This window comes from Acinonyx jubatus, chromosome A1 (assembly GCF_027475565.1).
Source record: "Acinonyx jubatus isolate Ajub_Pintada_27869175 chromosome A1, VMU_Ajub_asm_v1.0, whole genome shotgun sequence".
NCBI classification, from domain to species: Eukaryota; Metazoa; Chordata; class Mammalia; order Carnivora; family Felidae; genus Acinonyx; species Acinonyx jubatus.
This window is the reverse complement of record NC_069380.1, coordinates 167352913-167373950: the sequence shown is the minus strand read 5'-3', so window position 1 is coordinate 167373950 and position 21038 is coordinate 167352913. Positions and strand designations below refer to the sequence as shown.

At 43.2% G+C, this 21038-nt stretch overlaps 1 protein-coding gene across 1 annotated transcript in view; it reads right to left on the bottom strand.

Annotated features, from left to right (window-relative positions):
* Positions 1–14571, bottom strand: part of MAN2A1 (mannosidase alpha class 2A member 1) — a 164825-nt gene extending 150254 nt beyond the window's left edge. Inside the window, exon 1 of the mRNA XM_015073009.3 lies at positions 13558–14571. Within this exon, the coding sequence (XP_014928495.1) occupies positions 13558–13692 (135 nt within the window). The 5' untranslated portion in view covers positions 13693–14571. The remainder of the gene's footprint in view (positions 1–13557) is intronic.
* Positions 14572–21038: the final 6467 nt, after the last annotated feature.

Here is a 21038-nt window from a genome sequence, read left to right as displayed (position 1 = left end):
TTAGTTAACACTATGGTAATATCCATTTTATAATATCCATGTAAGTTCATCAAATCAACATATTGTACACCTTAAACTTATACAATGTTATACATCAACTATATCTCAATAAAGCTGGAAAATAAAATAAAACAAAATATAAAGCCCAGTCAAATTTAAACTCTGGATCCACTACCCCAGGGTAACCTTGGGCAAGTTACATAACTTCTCTGTGCCTCAGTTTCCTCATCTGTAAAATGGAGATAATACATCACCCATAGGGTGGTTATGAGTGCTAAATTAGAATGTACAAATCAGTTTAAATGATGCTTGGTGTGGTAGGCAGAATAATGGCCACCCCAATGATGTCCATGTTCTAATCCCTGAAACCTGTGAATCTGTTACTTTACATGGTAAAAGACTCTGCTGATTTGAGTAACTTAAGGATTCTGAGATGGAGAAAACTGTCCCAGAATATTTGGATAGGCCCAATGTAATCACAGGGGTCCTTACAAAGGGAAAAAAGGAGGTGGGAGGCAGAGTCAAAGGAGATCTAAAGATGGAAGAGGAGGTCAGAGTGATGCCATACTGGAAGGGGGCCTTGAGCCAAGAAATGCAGACAGCCTCTAGAAGCTGGAAAAGATGTGGCAATGGATTCTCCCCTAAAGCCCAAAGAAGAGACGCAGCCCTCTCAACATCTTGATTTTAGTCCACTAAGAGCCATTTCAAACTTCTGACCTCCAAAACTGGAAGGCAATACATTTTTCTTGTTTTAAGCCACTAAGTTTGTTACAGAAACTATAGGAAACAAATACACCTGGTAAAGAGCTGACCCTATATAAAGCTTAGAAAGTGTCTTCCCACTTGCAGTCCCTACTAGAGGAAGTCCATCCAAATCCCCATCAGAAGAGTTGGAGCGCTGTGAGCCCCAGCAACCCAGAGCCCATGCAATGGAGGAATGAAAGGTGACACCATGTGACTGCACTCTTTCCGAGGGGCTCCTTTTGGTCTCACAAGACCATTTGAACAAAAGATGTAGGAAAAGACTTTATAGTTAAAAATACTTTTCCAGGAAAGAAACATCAACATCTTCATCTTAGACAGTTGTAGGACCAATGAAGAAAAAGTGTTTTTAAAGCTATTCTGGAGCTGTGGAGGGGCAATCAGGATAAACACCAAACACCAAGGTGGCTTGGACCAAGGCAGGGGAGGCAGAGGAAAGAGGAAGGATTTGACAAGACAGAGGAAGTTAGGGAAGGGAGTGACAGGAAAAGAAGAAACATAGCCTTTTGGGGGGTTTTTTGTTTGTTTCTTTTGCTGAGGCAACTGGGAAAATAACGGATGGCATTTTAGGGAAGTAAGGAGTGAGTCCTGGGGAAGGAATGGGGGGGGGGCAAAGGTTCTCTTCTGGAACCATTAGAAAGTGGTCTAATGGTGTCTAATGTGGTATTCGAATAGTGGTGGTATGAGGGGGACAACAAAGTCTGAAAGTCAGGAAAATACACAAACCTGAGTGGTCAGTGTGAATATGAATTTAAAGCAATGGATAAGAATGGGGATTACCTAGACAGAGAGCACAGATCTGCCTTTAATAATTGTAGAAGGCTCACCAGGCAATTTTCACACATCCCCAGTTAAGAGCCGCTGTATTAAAACTAAATATAAAAACAGAGATTTGGTAAAAGAGAGTCTGTATTTGCAGCAGGGTGTCACTGTTACCGCAGTAGTTCCAGGTCAGTCAGCCACCATTCAGCTACACAGAAAACCCTGCTATTTATATTTAGTCAGATCTCAGGCACTTAACAGGAGGGCATTTGGGTTTCATAAAATGACAAGAAACCCCTCAAGTGACCACTCCCCATCTTAAGATGTATAGTACTGAGGCCCAAAAAGGCGTGAACTGAGGCAGGGACCGTATTTGCACATGTAACTCTACCAAGTTGTTACAAGCCACAAACCACAGTGACAAATGACCTTTTAATGGGGTTTTCCAGACCTGAAGCTTATCATGCCTGAATCTCTTCCAAGGTATTATGGTCTTTGTGCTTCCACTCGTCCACTCAAAGAAATAAATGCACTCACCAGGTGAGCACAAAGAACACTTAATTACGTAAAACCTTGCCAAAACACAGGAGCATCGGGTTTTGCCTTGGCAAATCATTATTCACAAATCTCACGCGCGCCTGGGTATGACGTTAGTAGAGGCTACTCAGATGCAGGTAGACAAGCGTGCAGGTGACTGTAAAGGGAAGAGCTGGGACTTCAAGCTCACCATGCTTTGCCCCAGGAGGGTACCCTTGGGACTCTGCAGCTGCCAGAATCACTGTGCCTTCCAGTCCAGACCTAAAATTAACAACAGGCCACACCGGTTTTTCCCACTCTTTGTGAACCCCCATCCTCTGTGAACACCCATCCTTTTGTCACCTCCAAAAATGGGATCAGGACTCCAGTTGCTGGCGCTTTCTCCAGGCTCCAGGACACAGTCCCATCCCTCCCCCCTCCATGAGTTTCCAGATGTATATTGAGATTAGAACTATATGGCCCCCATCCACACCACCCCAATGCAGCTGCAAAGAAACCACCTCCTGTTAAGACAACATTTTAGACATGAAGCTATTATATAAAGCGAGATTCTGCAAAATGGGTATCTTCTTCCATATGATGATTAGAACAAGGGCTTGTAAGTAGCACAATGTGTTTACACTGTAAAATATTTTCATGCAATGCAGTTTTATAACTTTCAGATACATTTAATGACTGGACATAAAGTGGTGCTAAGCAAATTAGGTGTTGATGAATAGAATACTTCCTTTAATTCATTACTTCCCAAACTGTTCTGTGGAACATTACCTTTCTTTACATTTTTTGCAAAATATCTTTTTGAAAACCACACTGGTTTTATTTCTACAACATATTTTTAATGTATTTCTATTCTTATACATAGCACTCTGAGATAATGTCAACAGTGTATCCCACCCAAGAACATGAATGAAAGTTCACGGGATATACTTTCAGACAGCAACAAATCCCAAGGAACCAGGGTCATGCTGTCATATATCACCTGGTCAATGACTGCTGGTCAATGTTGCTACTCTGTCTTGTATTTTTGGAGATAGGCCTGTCTTTATGCACAAGGGTTGTCATTATGTACTATTTACATACCACCTAAACTCATTGTGCATGGATGAATGGCATATGTTGTATGCTAGGATCTGATGATAAAAGTTCCGTAGACATGTTTACCCAAGTAATTTTCAGAAACATAATTTCAATGTAAAAAGAGAAGAATTGTAGTGGAAAATACAAATCAACTTAAACAGTGTTAGCCTATTAAAATAAATGCGACTGACATGACTAAGATGGTTTTTCATACAGAAACAGTATTGGGGGTCTCTGAAGACTTGTTTTAAGTAGATAATCAGCCTGGCTCCAATCTTATTTATACTAATCATCTACTGAATAAGCCCATTTTATTCTTTACTGACCAGAGAAAGGTAAGTATTTAGCCAAGTCCCATATGAATTATCATAAATTCTGAATTTCCTAACTCTTCTGTACAAGCAGCAAAGATTCTAAAGCTTCACAAATCCTTTCCTACAGACTTTGTAAAAGTCCATCTGAACCAATCGATCTGTAAGGGCAAGGTGGGGCGTGGTAAATACCACAGAAGGAACAAACGCAATAGTAAGGCACAGTATGATATATAAAAATGTAATGAAAACAAATTTCTAAGTACCACACAGTCAGCTATAAAGATGAATTAAGGATACAAATTCCTTGGGTTCTTCTCAAATCTTTTTTTCTTTCTTATAAACAATCATTGGTTAGATCTTCTCCCTGAAAGTTCTAAGAAATACCTTGTATCTCAAGTGTTGTCACTGGACCCTACAAATTTTCAAAAGTTGGCCTTGAGTCAAAGACAGTTATAATTTCTTCAGTTTGGGGGGAGGGTGTGGTCAGCCACTCATCAAAAAGGAAGGGCTCTTCTTTACTATCAACAAGAGGCAGTATGGGGGTACTCAGAAATCTGTCTGACCTTAAAAACAACCGTAAGCTATGAAGTCCCTATTTTAAGTGTTGTTTTTTGATCTTTAATAAACCCATCTCTCCCTCTCTCCTCCCTCTCTCTCTCTCTCTCTCTCTCACACACACACACACACACAGAAAGAAAGAGACAGAGAGAGAGAGAATTACCTATTTTCTGTTCTTATAACCTAGAAAAAAAAAATCCTTTAGCTCCATAATTTGGGCCCAAAATGAGAAGGGTCTTTTTTAGTTTCCTATTGAAATGCTCCTTTGAAATCCTTCCTTAGGACAGTCTTATCTTTTCTTAGGTATGCTGATCAATGAGCTGGTTTCTGACAATTTGAATACAAGCTGCTTCATTATATTAGCATCTGCTACACAATAATCTCAATATGAGAAGCATAGCTTTGGCTATAAGAAATGTTCCTTGGCTGTCTGCTCTCTTCTCACAAAGCACAGTCCAGAGTGAGCTCATCCACTCCGACTTTGCTGATGACTACCAGATCAGCATCTCCCTTCCCTCATCTCTCACTTGGGCACCCCAGCCCCCGTGGCTACTCCACTAACATCCACCTCATCATACATGAACCTGAGGCTGGTTTCCCAAACCGGGTTATCTTCCAAACTATCCCTTTATGCAAACAGTTTTAGCTAATTCTCCAAATGCCCTAAAGGAAAGAAGTGGGAAAATTTTTCACTCAAGCCACACCCATCGTTACCCTTGATAAAAATCTGTTAGAAAGCCCTGAGGCTTCTTTTCACAAAATGTCTGCACACGTTTTCCTTTTGATTCTAGCCATTTCAATACTGGTACATATAGGGATTTAGTGCCTTATGTCTGTATTACCTCAAACAGATTCTCAGCTGCCTTCCTGCTTCTGAGTCTTCCTACACACTGCTACCAGAATAATCTAGATTGAAAACTCTTAGCTCCCTTCCAGGTCTAAAATTTTCTATGAAATTAATTCTCCAACATGGCTTTTCCTGACATACTCCGTAACTTTCAATGGTTCACTACCATTTGAGTCATGTAACTTCCCAGGCTGGCTCTCAGGGCAATTCACAATCTGATACCATGCTACCTATCATGTTTTCCCAGTTACTCTTTACAAGCACCAAAGATCCTAAATCAAACCAATCTCCTCACCTCTTCTCATGGTGCAAGGCTCTTTCATTACCACAAGCCTTCAGAAGCTCTGTACTCCACACTAGGAATGTTCTTTCTCTCTTCAGAGTCCTACCCAGTCAGAAAAGCCTGTCTTTTGTCCCAGGTCCTTTGGTCAACTTGAGCCAGGCTGTTGTTACCTGGCTTAAGTGCTGAATTCCCTTTAAGGCCGCTGCCCTTAAACCAAGAATAAGAATTAAGATCATGGACTCTTATTGTATTCTTAGGTCCTATGTCCCAAGAACCCCTGCACAGTTCCTGGTACATGATAGGTACTCCATAAATCTGTGTTCATTGGTAATAACTAGCATTTACTGAATATTTACTATGTGCCAGGCACCGTTCTAACTTTTAAAAATTAACTCTTGTGATGAATAAATAGCATTCAGCTGTCTCTAATTGTTTCACAAACAGCAGTTGCGTTGCTTCAAATAACTAAAACGCTCTCGCAAAGCAAGTAACATTACCTAGTAACCTCTAAGGTAATTCTCAAATATATGCTGAGTAAAGTACAGCAACAAGCACTGAATTACAGGCCAGGATGCATATTCCAGGTATGCTATGACTGGTTACAGGACCCAGGGCAAACTGATGAAGTTAACTTTATGTGTCTCAGTGTTCTTATCTGAAAAATCAAAGACTAAACTACCTGATCTGGAAGGATCCTCCCTACTCTAAAATTCTATGCCTGACTTCCTATTATGACTTTTCTAGGGGTGCTCGTGACTATTAAAAGAATGACTATCTCCATAGACTCTCAAAATACAGATCCAGGACTTTTTTATGGAGAAAATAAATGTGAGAGTAAGTCATATTCTCTGGCTTCTATCTGCTAATGTTCCACAGGTAAAAATGTTACCACAAAGGCCAGGACCCACAGTCCCACTTTCTTCCATACTTGTGGTATGAAGGAGCAGGAGCGAATTGCTACAAAGTCTATCTTCAGCCCCAAAGTACAGCCTTGCCCTGAATGAGGAGGAGTGCTTCCCATCACAAAACACCATCTGTCCTAGAAAAAAACATGTGTTTACAAAGAAAAGTCAATCAATCAATCAATCACTGGCAAATTTCCCTGCTCTCAAGACTCCTCATTCAGGACAAGGAGGCTGACTGGTGGGAAAAGATCACATCTGAGGCCTGCTCTGCCTTTGGAAAAGGAATTTCATTTCTCTTGACTCCCAAAGGTGACCGACTGCCTGCAAAGGAAGCCAGTGAGAAATCCAGATGCATGTGAACAATGCACAAATGCATTCATTTAAAAATAGGGAGGAAAATACTTAAAAGTTGCAACACCAGTTAGGTTCATTACGCTCATTTTGTTCAGACTAAGTGTACTGCAATTTAACGATGACAGTTCAATCTCTGAGGACACAAATGGGATGGTGGCCTGTGCCAAAAGGAATGAAGAAAGTCACACATAACCTTCAAGAAGCATGAAGAAGGATCAAAATTAGCAGGAATTAATTACTCTTGGAAGAGCAGCAGTCCGGTGCCCGTGCAGACATGCTGGTAGTTCTCTGCCTCCGAGGTGAGTAGCCTTCAGGGTCTCAGAGAGGTCTGCCAAGTACCATCCTAGATCTACAGTTTATGAAGAAGATGCCCGGACCTATGCTCTCCCTCCACAATACTAACTAACCCAAGCAGTCTGATTAGGCTCAGAATTCAGCCTATCTGTGAATTATAGCGCATCTAAAATACAATAAAGTCATGGTTTTCGATCTGGAGACTATGGATCAATTTTGCAGTTCATGCCCCAGAACCCTCCATCCCAGAGCAGTCCTGTAGTGAGAAATCTGCTAGCGATAGAAGGGAAACAAATTAAACATGTCAAGCATGTCCATGCTCCGGCACAGAAGTTCCCCAAGGATACTGGGAAATCCGTGAAACATGTATATAACACCAGTTTTAAACCACACTCTGAAAACACAAACTAAGTTTCACTAAGTTTATCTAATAACCAGGTGACAAGAACAAGAATTTTATTTTCAACATACACCTCTGCTTCAACAGATCTAACCATACTATTTGCCTCTAACGTTAATAATAGAAAAACACAGGTTACACCTGGGGTTGGCAAACTTCTTCAGTAAGGGGCCAGAGAAGAAATATTTTAGGCTTTTTGGGCCAGAGAGTTACTGGGGCAACTACTCAGCTCTGTAGTACAGAAGCAGCCAGAGATGATTTGTAGCAAAACGAGTGTGGCTATGTCACGAAATATTTAACCACTTGAAAACATAAGAACCATTTTTAGCTTATGGCCCTACAAAAAACAGGTGGTGGGTCAGATTTGGCCACAGTTAGCTGACTTAGACTGAATTCAAGACCAGACATCTGGGGGCACAAAAGGAAAGGAATAACTGCCAAGAACTTCATTATTTCCCTACCCCACTTCCATCGTCCTTCCTTTAAAAGAAACCTACTTAAAACAAAATAAAATGAACAAGAGGGAAGTCTCTATCCACTTCCTGGTTTTCTTCCAGAAGAAATAGCAGATGCAGTAACTAGAATCATCAAAATTAACATAAATAAAACAAATGCACTTTAGAAAGTAAATAGCTTGCCTGAGAAAACTTCACACATCTCAAATTATGTTTGAGTATGATTTTTATACTACCTTGTTACTAATCAATGTATCTTACCTTCCTAGGCAAAAAGACAAGGGGAATATACCTAGACTACTTTTAACCTCTAATTCAACCTACAGAAAGTAAAAGATGATTTACTTACTATCACCTGCCATAACATTTTTCTCAGCACAAGTCTATTCAATTAAAAAAAAAGGAAGTTTCATTACAATAATCTTCCACTTTTTCTTTAACTTGCATGTGAACATAATATCTACGCTTGTGTTTTCAGTAACATACTGCAATTTAGAATCCTAAAAATGTAAGTGAATTTTCGGCATCCAGAGAAAGTATTCATTTCATATAAAAAAAAAAATGCTACTTCTCCTTTTGAGAATTAGAGCTAAGTCTTCTGATCTTTCCTTCCTAAAAAGCAAAATGCTAACAAAGTGCAAAGGGTATAAAGAACAGGCCTTTGGCCAAGTGATTTTCAACAGGGTTGATTTCTTCCCCCAGAGGAGATTTAGCAGTGTCTGTAGACATTTTTGGTGGCTGCAACTGGGGCAAGAAGAAAGGTGTTTCTGGTTTCTACTGGATGGATGCCAGGGATGCTGCAAAGCATCCTACAATGCACAGAATAGAAAAGGCATGGGAGTTTTCAGCTGAAGTACTTCAAAGGTGACCTTTTATTTAGAAAACAGTATGTTAGACTTACAAACACAACATAAAATATTTACTGGATACCAACTATGTGCTTGTCTGCCTAACAGTACAAATAACATGACATTAAATACACTATTTCACAAAAGTTACGTTGTACCCTTGAGAGACTCATTTCATTCAAATCAGATTATTTATTACCCATCACAAGACAAATATACCAATACTCAAGCCCTAGGTCACCAGTATAATCACCCCTCAAATTTGTTTGAACCTAAACATGGTTTCAACCTTAAAATTAGCAGCCTGGCTTGAAATTTACACCCGAAACAGAAACCCACTTTAGCCAAAATAGTCTATCTGCATTCCTGATCAACCTAATAATCACAACTATAAAAAGAAGCAAAACCCACTCTTTGGGAGTTCTTCCTCCTCTCTTTAGCTCTACTTGCACTGTAAAAGCTGATGCTACCTGGAATTCGACCACCAAGACACAAGGGGTCAAAAGCACGACTAAGGCCCTTCCAATCCAGCATCCAGAGGTCATATCCCATGCTTTTGAATATCCTCCCACTTTCTAAAGGTCTCTCTGGAAGCAAGGGAACAACAAGGGAAAACTAGGACCACTGGGATCGAAGAATAAAGCAAGGGATAAACGGCTGCTACTGAACTACTAATTCCAGGAAAAATCTCAACACTTATTCCAGTCTGTTAAAAAAGACCAAAGTTTTAACATCTATCACAAAACAAAAAAAAAGAACAAAAAAAAAAAAAAAACAAAAAAAACCTGACTCAAAAACAACAAAGTGGTAATTTTAGTTAATTTGCCCTCAGCCCAGATACCCCATAAAGCTAACTAATGAGTCACAGAGAAGATGCCTTTCTGATAAACAGGATTACAACATCTCCCAAACAAAAGTATTTGTTTAGGCACTGAGAGCAGTGCTGATCTGCAAACAACAAATTCAATTCAATTAAAAAAATAATAGACTTAAGTCTTCAGACCAGATGCACTCTTGCCCCAGGTGGTGTACAGGAAGTGAGCTTGGGTCTTAGTGAGACCTGGTGGGCAGGAGTTCTGCAGAACTGCTGACCTTAAGAGGGGGTGGTGGAGACCAGCCTCTCCAGGGGCTTTCCTGTTCTTGCATTCCTCTTCAATGCCCTTTTGCCACCAATGTCAAAGTTCCATCACGTCCCCAAAGTCACAGATCTCCAAGATTACAGCCCCCTAAATGAAACAAAATCCCTTATATACAAGTGCACAAGCCCTAGCAACAAATGCTATAACCTAGAGAGAGGTTCTCTGCACTAGAGTACGGAGAAGCAAGGCACACCCTATTTTTCTACATAGCATTCTTAAGATTTGCAGATTTCTAAAAGCAAGAAACATAACTGGAAGATTAAAGGCAACTTTTGTTAAATATCAGCTATGTTGCGCTCTTTAAAAGGTACTAGAGATGTAGAGCATTTAAGCATATTTTTATACGGGTTTATTCACTATAGGAGTTAAAAATCCAAAGGTATAAAAGCCTCCACATTCCCAAGTCTTTTAATCAAGTATCTTAAAGACATTCTCACTTTCTTGCTTGATAACTGTCATTTGGGCAAAGATAAAGTCTGACCTTCACTCTCACATTTTCTATCAGAGTCCCAATCTCTGAAGAGATTCCCAAGAGTTAATATTAATACCTATGGTCACAGTCTACACTAGTTATTTATTTATTTTTTCCAACTTTTTTTTTTTTTTTTTTTTTTGGGGACAGAAAGAGACAGAGCATGAACGGGGGAGGGGCAGAGAGAGAGGGAGACACAGAATCGGAAACAGGCTCCAGGCTCCGAGCCATCAGCCCAAAGCCTGATGCGGGGCTTGAACTCACGGACCGCGAGATCGTGACCTGGCTGAAGTCGGACGCTTAACCGACTGCGCCACCCAGGCACCCCAGCACACTAGTTATTTAAAGATAAATCATGTGCCATACAAAAGCTGAATTATTAATTTAATTCTCCAGATCCAAACATAAGACATTAATAAGACATCCTATTGCATACAAGGTAGACAGTAAGCAACTTGTTAAATCTGCTTATAAGAAGTGATGAAGAATTTCAGGAAGACCTTAACCAAGTCTCTCTTTTCCAGCTGCTCGAATTCTTGCAATACCTCAAAGCATCTTTCAGGGCATTAGGCCCTGGCCAGCCTCTCAACTGAAGTGTAAGTTTAATTAATTTTTCTAGATGAGATTTATTAACCCTGAAATATACAGAGAAGCTAACACAGATAAGACCACCTGTTGCCTCCAATCCTCAAAGGAATTCCTCCCAGGAGCACAGGGGAAAGCCTTCCAAAGACTATGTCAGAGGCAGGCATCTGCCCCAGGGTGGGACAAATGAAAGTACCCTGAGTTGGGCCTACTTCTGCCCCAGAGTCTGGCCAAGTAGTAGAAAACACAGAGTTGTAGGAGGAAGGAAAACGGATGAAGCCAGAACAACAGCAAATAGACTGTTCTCAATTTAGGATGGCTTAAAACATTATCTTGCTTACAAAGAGACCATATACATTACTAAAGGTTCCACACTGACTACAAGAAACTAAAATCCTAAATCCTAAACTAAAATTCAGTGGAAATCAATCCCTTTATAGATAAGTCATTCTACTAGACACCAAAAATGATGCACAGTGACAGACTAGCTTGCTTCAAATTCACCAAAGATACATAATATATGGCAAGCTCCTTTTGTTATGTTTGGTGTTCTCATCAAATTAAGGTTTACATGGGAGTTAGCAGTAATGAAAAAAAAATAAAAAAGCAACTCAAAAGACTATATGCTGTGCTGCATAATGGTTTTCATTACAATATTTAGCTGCAAAGTGAGCAACGAGACATTTTGGGAGAGATATAAATCTCAAACGTTAAAGTTTCAGAGAAAGGAGCACATTCATTAGAGCTTCATAATGAAAGTTCCTTTAAAAAAAAAAAAGTCATAAGCTAAGGAACCACAGAGCAACATGCTCTATCTTCCACTTCAGACCTTTTCTGCAGGCAGACTGAGGCCTGAACATTAGGCAAAGTACTACTATGAGATAGTATACTATTAAGTGGCTGAGAGCCTAGACTCCACAGGCCACCTGTTCAAATCTCAGCTTTTAGTTGTGTGACTTTGGGCAAGTTAATCTCTCTGTGCCTCAGGTTCCTCATCTACTAGCGGTGGGGATCGAGTTTATCCTGTAAGACACAGAGGTTGATGTCAGACATACAAGAGTTGGACTTACAGAGTGTTTATCCTGTCCACCTGTTTGGGAATTCAGTGGCTCTCCAAAACCAAATCAGTAAAAAGTGCTTTCTTCCTGAAATGAAAATCCAGTCCTGAAAATCTGAGAACGGCAACCTTAAGTATAAAAAGCTCCACCTTCCAAATCCTCTTCCTTGCACACAAAAGAGTACATACAAGAGCCTTCTCTTCCAGCAACCACTGCCACTTTCCATCAAATGCATTCTGCTCTATGCAGAACTTCAGCCCCCTGAGGAGGACTAAGGCTGGATATTAAAATATTGGAATTAACTTTGCCGAAGATTTCCCAGTAACTGAATGAGTCACTCACTTCTTTAGAAACAGTAAAATGTCAAGGTTGCCAGAAAACCCCAGCCCCAGATGTTTGCATAAATCACTTCCAAGTGATCACCAAGCCAAAGCCAAAGGACATTATTCAAGATAACAGCTTAAATAAAATATATCAGCTTTTATGATTTTTCCTGTAATGGAGAAAATTCTGAAAATGTGATTACTGGGGTGAAAAAAAAAATCACAGCAAGTTTAGTCCCCAAATTATACAACATATTAAGCAAGGCTTAGAATTCCTTTTGCTGTGGCTTCACAGGGTGAACTCCCCACCCGCTTTTATAACTTTTATCCAGTCTCATGAACAAGCACTGGACAGACTCTGAAGTGAAGATTGAAAGATGCTCCACAGTGCTTACTACCTAAGAAGAAGCTTTTAAATTTTTTGAAAAATGTTTGCAACAGCATTTCTAATACCTATCACCTGCAAAACATTTTGAGGGCTCTGTATGGATGATAGCATCCACAAAGAGGTCTTTTTTCACGTTCACAATTTAATTTTAATTAAATTCAAGCCTTTCGCCCTAGCATAACACAAGAACAAATGGCAAGGATATTCTCTGGCACTTACATGGTCAAAAAAGAAAAACAAAAAACAAAAAACAAAAAAACCTCGTCAACCTGTTCAATATCCCTGGGTCGAGTAGTTAGATCAGCTTGTCACGGCTTTGAGATCTTCAGGTTCATTCATTACAGAGTATACACAACAACCAGTTTTACTAAAATTTCTTAACTGCATAGGTCAGGGGCAAAGAAATTGAAACTGAAATCGCACACGCGGCGCGGTATCCTTACAAACAGAACCGGTTGTCTGTTTGCTTATTTTTAGTAACTTTAAATAAAAGACTTAACACCGGTGGTTTCCCAACTCGATGGAGAATTTGACCACTGGGCGCAGGACTGAGCGCCCCACAGCTTCCGGCTTGAGTATAACACGCGCTTCCCTACTGGGCTCCCACGTCTGCTCCAAACAAACCCTATGTAATAGCTGAAGAATGACGACACTAAAATCAACCCTACAGATTCACATCTAAGAGGTCTGCAACACGAAATAAACTTTTGCTTATTTCTCGAGAGACAGTGGGGTGAAAAAACAGACCAGATGGGGTCTGTCTGATCAATTTTGGCGACTGGGGGCGCTCGGGGGGGGGGGGGGGGTCTGTGCAGCTTAACCCTGTGTGTGCCGAGGGGCTGCCCAAGAGCGGTAATCGGGCGCTGCGTCGGTTCCCCAACCGGCAGGTGCCCCAGGCCACCCCAACAGGCTCGAATGCGAGTGCGGGAACATGGCCACTACCCTGGAGCGCGATCCCGCCACCGCATGCCGCCCGGCACTTTGTTAACTCGGCGCGCCCGCGAGGAGGAGGCTCACGGGTCGCCGGCACCGTCGTCCGAACGCTGCAGAGCCGAGGCTGTAGGAGGCTCGGAGCCTCCTCCAGTTCGGCCTCGCCCTGCCCCGGCGCGGAACCTCGGCGGGAGGAAGAGGTCGCGAAGCAGCGGGGAACACGGGCCCCCACGCCTACGCTCGTGGAGCCCCACGCCGGTGCTTACCTGAGGAAAAGAACCCTCGCGGCGCGGGCTCTTGGGGTAGTCTAAGTGACCCCGGTCCAGCATCAGGTAGAGCGAGAAGATCACCACACAGAAGATCGCGCTGCCGAACACGGTGAACTGCCGGCTTAACTTCATTTTCCTCGATACGCTCGGGGCTAGGACACTGTCCTCACCAAAGGAGGAGGAGGGCTGTGGACTCCTGCAAGCGGCCGCCGGAGGCTCTCTGCTCCCGGGCTCCTGCTCTCCGCGCTTTCGGCTGTGGGTGCGGATTCCGACCGCACTCCGCACCTTGTCTCCGGCGCCACCACGCGCCCTCGGCCTTCGCCCGGGCCCACCGCCCTCCCTGGGGTCGGGCGTCCCCTCCTAAGGCGGGACCCGCCTGCAGCCCGGAAGGGGCCCCGCAAACTTGATCTCGAGCTTGGCGCCGGCACCCGGCAGGGCGCGTAGGGCAGGAGGAGAAGAGGTCGCTGTCCGGACTTCCTGCCACCGCCGCCCCGACCGAGTCAGCAGGAAAAGTTTTCTAGAGGAGGGCAGGCGTGTCCCCCTCACCCAAGAGATGCGGGATCGGCGGAGCTGGGGTAGACAGCACCGAGCTGCGTCTGAGCAGCCCAGGGTAAAAGAATCGGGTCGGGAGGAGCCCGGCCCCACAACTTAGCGCCGGGACGGCCAGACCCGCCCCCGCGGCGCCGCCCCCGCCAGAGCGCCTTCCTGCTGCCGCCGCCACCGCCGCCGCCGAGGCCGGGCCAGGGTGCACCCCGGACGCGGGGACGCACAGAACGGGCAGGAGTTTCCTCCGAGCGCGCGTCCGCCAGCCGGCCTCTCCCGCCCCCCGGCGCCCCTTCCTCTGCCCTCCCGGACCCGGGCTGCGCGGGGAGGGCGCAGGGGGCGGGCGGCGGCGGCGCGCGGAGGAGGAAAAGGAGAGCAAGAAGAGGAGCGTTCCCGGAGAGAAGCCCGCTCCAGCTGCAGCCGCAAGTCCCCTCCCTCCTTCCCGCCCTGTAAATGCGGAGATGGCGGCGGCAGCTGCGAAACGAAGCGCCGGTTCTCCAGCGCCACTCGGCGCTCCTACAACGTCCGCCACGAGCAGGAGGAAACTGCCGCGGCGAGGCGGCTGCTGGGTCAATACGCGCCCGCAGCCCTGGAGCAGAGCAGGCGGCTGGCCCCGCCCATTCTCGACGCGCCGGGATGGGGCGGGGCCTCAGGTGCCCAATCACAGTGCGCCGCCCAACGGGCCCGCCCCGCACCCTCCTTCCTGAGCCCAGGCTGAGAGAAGACCTCGGACGGCTTTTGTGAACTGGCAGGCAGCCTGGGTGGAGGTGAGGCCCTCTGAGGCCTTCAGACGCCAGCAGCCCACGTTCCACAGAGTGTGAGCTTTCTCCTCATTTCCTTTTTGGTGCCCAGGTTTCCTGTCCTTGAGGAACCGGGCCTGGCGTGTCTGGGACGGCAACTTGGTGAGGAGCTGTAGAAATAGAGGAGAAAGGGGCTTCTCATTAAGTTCAGGCTCCTCTTTTCCTCTGTTGCTTTTGGTGACTTCCTGATGAAACGTGAAGGAAAGGAGACTGCCAACGACAGCTGGCTACAAAATCTATGAGTGGAGCCTAAGAAGTAATGGTCGTGGGGGTTAGTGTTTAATTGCTGCTCAATCCCAAATCCACCCTTTTTGACTGCACCGTGAAAATGGATCTGGGCCCTTTTAAGTAAGTTTTTCTTTGCCAGCAGGTGCTGAAGCTTTGTCAGTAGAGGGCGCTGAAGAGACATCGCAGGAAGAAAAGGGTTTTGCTTCTTGGTTTTGGTATATGGATAGGCAGGCGCTTGCAGTATACCTGGCTTTCTCCAGTGCCAAGCTCCACTAGTGGTTGGAGGTCAGAAATTTCCTCCATCATTCCTAACTCTAGTGGTTCTGTAGAGGAGGCCCTAAAGTGAGCCACTACCCATGAACAACTCTCCAGGCTCTGTAGAGAAAAGATTTGTATTAGGTTCCACAGGGTAGTGTTCTGTAGGTGTGACTTCTCTGCCATTCAGTGAGCCAGAGTTTGAGGACTCTGCCCTCTCCAATAAAGTCTGGATCTTAGCCCTGTGAGGGGCTGGCAAGCTCCTCTTTGGGGAGCTCTGTCCCAGCCCAGGGGTTAATTATAAGATTTGCTCCTTAAAACTGCTGTTTCTATATCCTCTAGGGGTTATCTTCCCCCTAGTGAATCCCTCATTAATTATCTATTATAGTTTATAATATTTTTGCTTAAGCTTTTTATTTTTTATTAAGCTTTACCTGTAACCCCAAGAGATGAGGTTAGGAATTTGGTTTGATTGGGTCTTTGGCTTGAGCTCGATGCTGAACTCCCTGCCAAAGGGAAATAAGAAGCTAGTGATTCATGGCACCCGGGGCATCCCAATAAATCAATGTCCTGTGGCTGATTGTGATGAAATACCAACTAAACCATGTGCCTTGGGGGCCCAAGTAGCTGTGGCTGTAAGGTGACTGGTATGGCTGTAAGGTGACTACAAGGACTATGGTGTGATATGGATTCTTTTGAGTTCCTTTGAATGCTTACAAAGAGAAACGACAAGCACAGATCAAAGTTATGACATGAAAACCAGAGAGCTTCCATAACAACTCTTAAGAGAATTTCAGATAAATGATATTTCTGAAAATTAAACACAAAATTAAAAATTTCTGGTTACTGAATTACAACTTCCATTGAATTCACAGATGTGCCAAGTTTCTCATGCAAAAGTTAGGGTATTGGTTATTAAATAATAGGACTTCAAAACTGAGAATGGGTTGGGCCCAGATGAAACTGGCAATTTTGAAACATTAAGTCACTCTGGGCCTTTCTTACCAGTGGAAGTAGATTGCTCTCCAGTGTCTGAGGAGGTAGATTTCCTCTGCTTGAAAGCTTTGTGACAACCTCACCTGGGGACGATGCTTGAAAGGGAATATATATTCTCCTCAAAACCCACCACAATCACCCTCTGATGCCACTATAGTCTTAACTCTGCATGCTCTTGGGGGATAGTTTCACACCAAGGTAACTACAATGTGGTTACTATGTTAATACATAGGCAGAAACCTTTTGAACATGTGTGGGAGTGGCTTCTACCAGCATCAGACCATGGAGAGTGGAGTAGAACACTATATTGAACCAAATTCGTTGTTAGGATGTTAATTTTTTGTTTTAGCTTATGCAGCTAGAGGTGGTTCTAACAGTTTGGTTGATTAAAACTTGGACTCATTGGTGGCATACAATTGTTGAAGTTGAGGTGCCCAACTTTCCCAGACATGTGGAACAGGGAATCCATGGTTTAGGGAAATGTTATACTTATCCTATACAATCTGCATACCCGTCTTCAACTGTGTTCCATCAAAGGCCCAGAGACACTCCCTAAGCCAAAAAAAATGAGAAATAAATTAGTGAGAAGAAGACATGAATCTTTGAAAATCTGTATGGATGTCCCCCTCTGTAGGCCATGTATGACTATAGAGGATGTACCATTGATTTGGGCATCTGGATTTCAGTGGAGATGACAGAACCTAATAGCAAGAGGACAAGTGGCACTTGGGTATCACATATAATTTGGTTACATTTGTGTTAAAGGGCAACGACAAGTATGTATAGGCACTCAGACTGCCTTGGCCCACAGAGGTGCCCTAGGAACAAAACAGATAGGCAACCAAATAAGAGTACTGCTTGATATTTATAATAGGAAAAGCTGTAAGTCAGGTAGGTAAAATCTAACTTGAGTTAGTATAGTGGACAATCACAGCTTCTCACTCAGTTTTCACACCTAAACCAATTCACAGACTCAAAAACCCTTTGACTGAAGGAGACTCCTTCAGGAAGGACCCTTCACCTTTGCTACAATACACAGTGTAAATGCTCCCTTAAGCGCTGTGTGGCCATTTACTAGAGTGACAGTACATTGAAGAAAATGAAATATGCAAATCTTTTGAGGTTTATTAGACACTGGATCTGAATTGATGCTAATCCCTAAGAATAAAAAACACCACTTTTATGATTCAACCAAAGTTGGAGTTTATCTTGGTCAGTAGTTAAATGAAGTCTTAGCTCATGTCCTACTCACAGTTGGTCCTGTTAATTCATTTGATCCACACACCAACTGTGTGGTTATTTTTTCAGTTCTAGAACTGACAATACCCCCCGCCCATTGGCTTTTTTTCCCATGAGATGAGGGCCATTATGATAAGAAGACCTGTATGGGAAACTCCTGGATATTTCACTGTCTTCCAAGATAGCAAACCAGAAACAATACCACCAGAAAAGACTTGAAAGAAGCAATGGTGGTGATACCTATCACATTCCCACTTAACTCACCTATTTAGCCAGTGCAAAAGTCATATGGATCTTGGAAAATGTGGATTACTATAAACTTAATCAGGAGGTAATTCCAATTGTAGCTTTTGTCCCAGATGCAGTATTTTTACTGGAACAAATCAACATAGCACCTGGTACTTGGTATACAGCTATTGATATAGCTAATGCCATCTTTTCTATACTTATTTATAAAAAAAAAACATCAGAAGCAGTTGGTGATTACCTAACAGGGCCAATGGAGTGCCTTTACAGGGTTACCTCGGGGGCACATCAATTCTCCTTAATATAGCCTACAGAAATGTTGATCCTCTTGACATTCCACAAAGCATCACACTGGTTCATTTTGGTTGTTCAAAATGACAACATTATGCTAATTGGATCTGATGAACTGGAAGTAGCAGGTATTTCAGATGTCTTGGTATGGTATATTTGAATTAGAGGGCAGGAGAAACTAATCATGAGCATGAGATGACAACTCTAAAGTGGTCCTGGCATGTCCCACACTTTTAGGGTGGGACAAGTTCTAGGATGGTACAAGCTCTACCAAAAAAAAAAAAAAAAAGCCACTGAGAGATGAGATGAATCCAAGAAAATGGCATAGGTTAGAAATGATGAGGATTGGGAAAAAGAATAAAGTGATTGCTGCAGAGACTGGTCATACCAATCATGTGGCTATGGAAGGAAATCAACAGCCCAGCTGGTAGGAAAAGAATACCCTAAACCCCGGGAAGTCAGGGGTTGGGGAAAGAATCACTAAGCTTCTCTTGGCTCTCATTTGTAGGACACCTGACCTGGACTGTCCTCTCAGAATTCCTTTGTAAGCTTGAATATCCATCCTTAACTTAAATCCTGGGCTCTTAGATGTTAAAACTCAGATCCGTAGTTTTTAGATCTTAAACTAAGGACTGTTACCTTTCAGGTGGATGACCTCCACCTGAGATGATAGAACAAAATTAATTTTCTGGACATCATTAAGATTCCCGCTAGGCTGGTATTATTGTCAGTCCCTTGGGGTCTCTATCATGTAAGGAAAAAAACAAAATTCTCTTGTATGTTTTTTCCAGACCAGCAGTAGCTGAATTTAACTGCTGCATCTATCATTCCCTCCTGACCCTACTGACAAAAACTTAACAGCTTTTCCTTCAAACATTGGAGAATTAAACCTTGACCCCCATGTCAGCAAAATGCCATTGCTGAAGTCACTACAAACATATTAGCAGAATCTAATTCACCTGGAACAGTCCATACCATAAGGGCTAGGCTGGTTGGCTATCATAGCCAGATTGTTCTCTTCAGAAGCATTGCAGCCTGCTTTGCAGGAAATTATTTAGCTCCAATCAAGGAGTTTGCCCACCATAAGGGACACAGAATTGACTCACCTTTATTGTAATAAAGGACATTTAACATTCCTAATACAGTTTATGCCCCCACTAGTGTACTTATACTCATGTGAGTGTACTGATCTCATCAGACCTCTACTTGCCTGACAAACATAAACCATTTTAAACTCTCTAATCCAAGTGATTATAAAAAATCATGTTGCTCCAGACCTCCTGCTAGCCAGTCAAGGGAGAATATTTTCAAATGCCAACACCTATTGTTTCACTTAGATTAATGAATCAGGAAAGTGAAACAGTCTACTGCCTTAGAGAGAAAGCAGTGTGGCTTTCTCAGTTCACTCTCAACAACACCTGAGATGTACTTAACTGGCTTGGCTGTGGATGGGGAACCTTTTTGTAATTTATCTTTCAAGTTAGACTGACCATCTTTCTAGGAGTCATAGCCATGGTCACTCTGATCTTCTCTGGCCTAAGATGAATGGAAAATATTTGGTCCAAATTTCTACAATCAATCATGATAATTAATTAGGTAATCTAATGGGTGGCCCAGACTCTTGAAAATTATTCTTACTTGGATACATGAAAGGTCAGGGGTGGAGTCAGTGGTATAGAGCCCTGTTGCCACATGACTTTCCATGTCTTTACATAAGCCAAGTCTGATCAGAGTCTTGGTGGAATGCCCTGCAATTCCTCCACGGCCAAGGGGAGATAAGTTTCTTTGGAGAAGCAGACTGCTCTAAAGCCTTTTCTCATCAAACTCCCTAGTTTCAGTTGAGCACAGGACTTTCTATGTTACTCCACCCACTTTCAAATATAAGTTCAAGCTTCTGTGTAAGTCTAGAAACTGCCAGGCTATAGTTTAGATGGCTTCTCAGGAGAAGATCAACCCATAACTCTTCTCTGTCATCAGGTCCCTCCAGTTTACTGTCATCCTGTGGGACTAGAGATGTGGGGAGGTGACACCACACTGATACTGTTTTTGCTGTGTAAGTAATAAATTACCTAAATCCAGTTGAGCCTGTTAGCATCTTAATGGTTGAATCTCTGGAAGCATGGCAAGCCAACATCGTAACTTCAGTAGTTATCCTTGTGGTTCTGCCAGCTACCACACCACTGCATAGGGGGTATTCAACCACTTGTTGGTTAGAAGTGTAGGATTTTCCTGATCTGGAGAGTGAATAAAGCCACTCTAATGCAGCAGAAAATACTCATGTAGAAAAACAAGGGTGGGCAGAAGCAAGACTTTGACATATTGGGGTAACCGAAGCCTGCAGGGATGAAGCAAGTGGAGAGAGAGATTAAAGACACAGGAAAAGGAAAAGTGAAAGAGCACGGTGGTAGGTAGCAAAGAAGGTATAGTGATGGGAACCAAAAGCTCTGAAAAAGAGAATCACTCTGGCAGGAAGAAGACCTCCCTTCCTCCCTCTAAGACCAAAGAAGTCAGCCTCCTCCCTGTCTTCCTATCATAGAGCTCCTGTGATCTTCTGGTCTCTTACTGGATCTCCTGTCTGATCTTGTCCTATTGTCACCACTTTCCCAATGCTCTAGCTTTGTGAAAATTTCAATCACATGTTCTTGCCTAAAATCCATCAGTAGTTTCCCAGCACTCTCAGATCTAATTCTAATCACATTGGTATGGACCCTAAGTTCCTTCCAGTTCTGACCCCTGCCTTTCTATCCAGCCTTGTCTCTTCCCGCACTTTCACACACAATCTTCATCCAAGTTATGCTGAACAACTTGCTTTCTCCCTGTTGAGCCAAGGACACAGGGCCACTACGTACAATTGTATAGACCATACATAGGACACCTTTA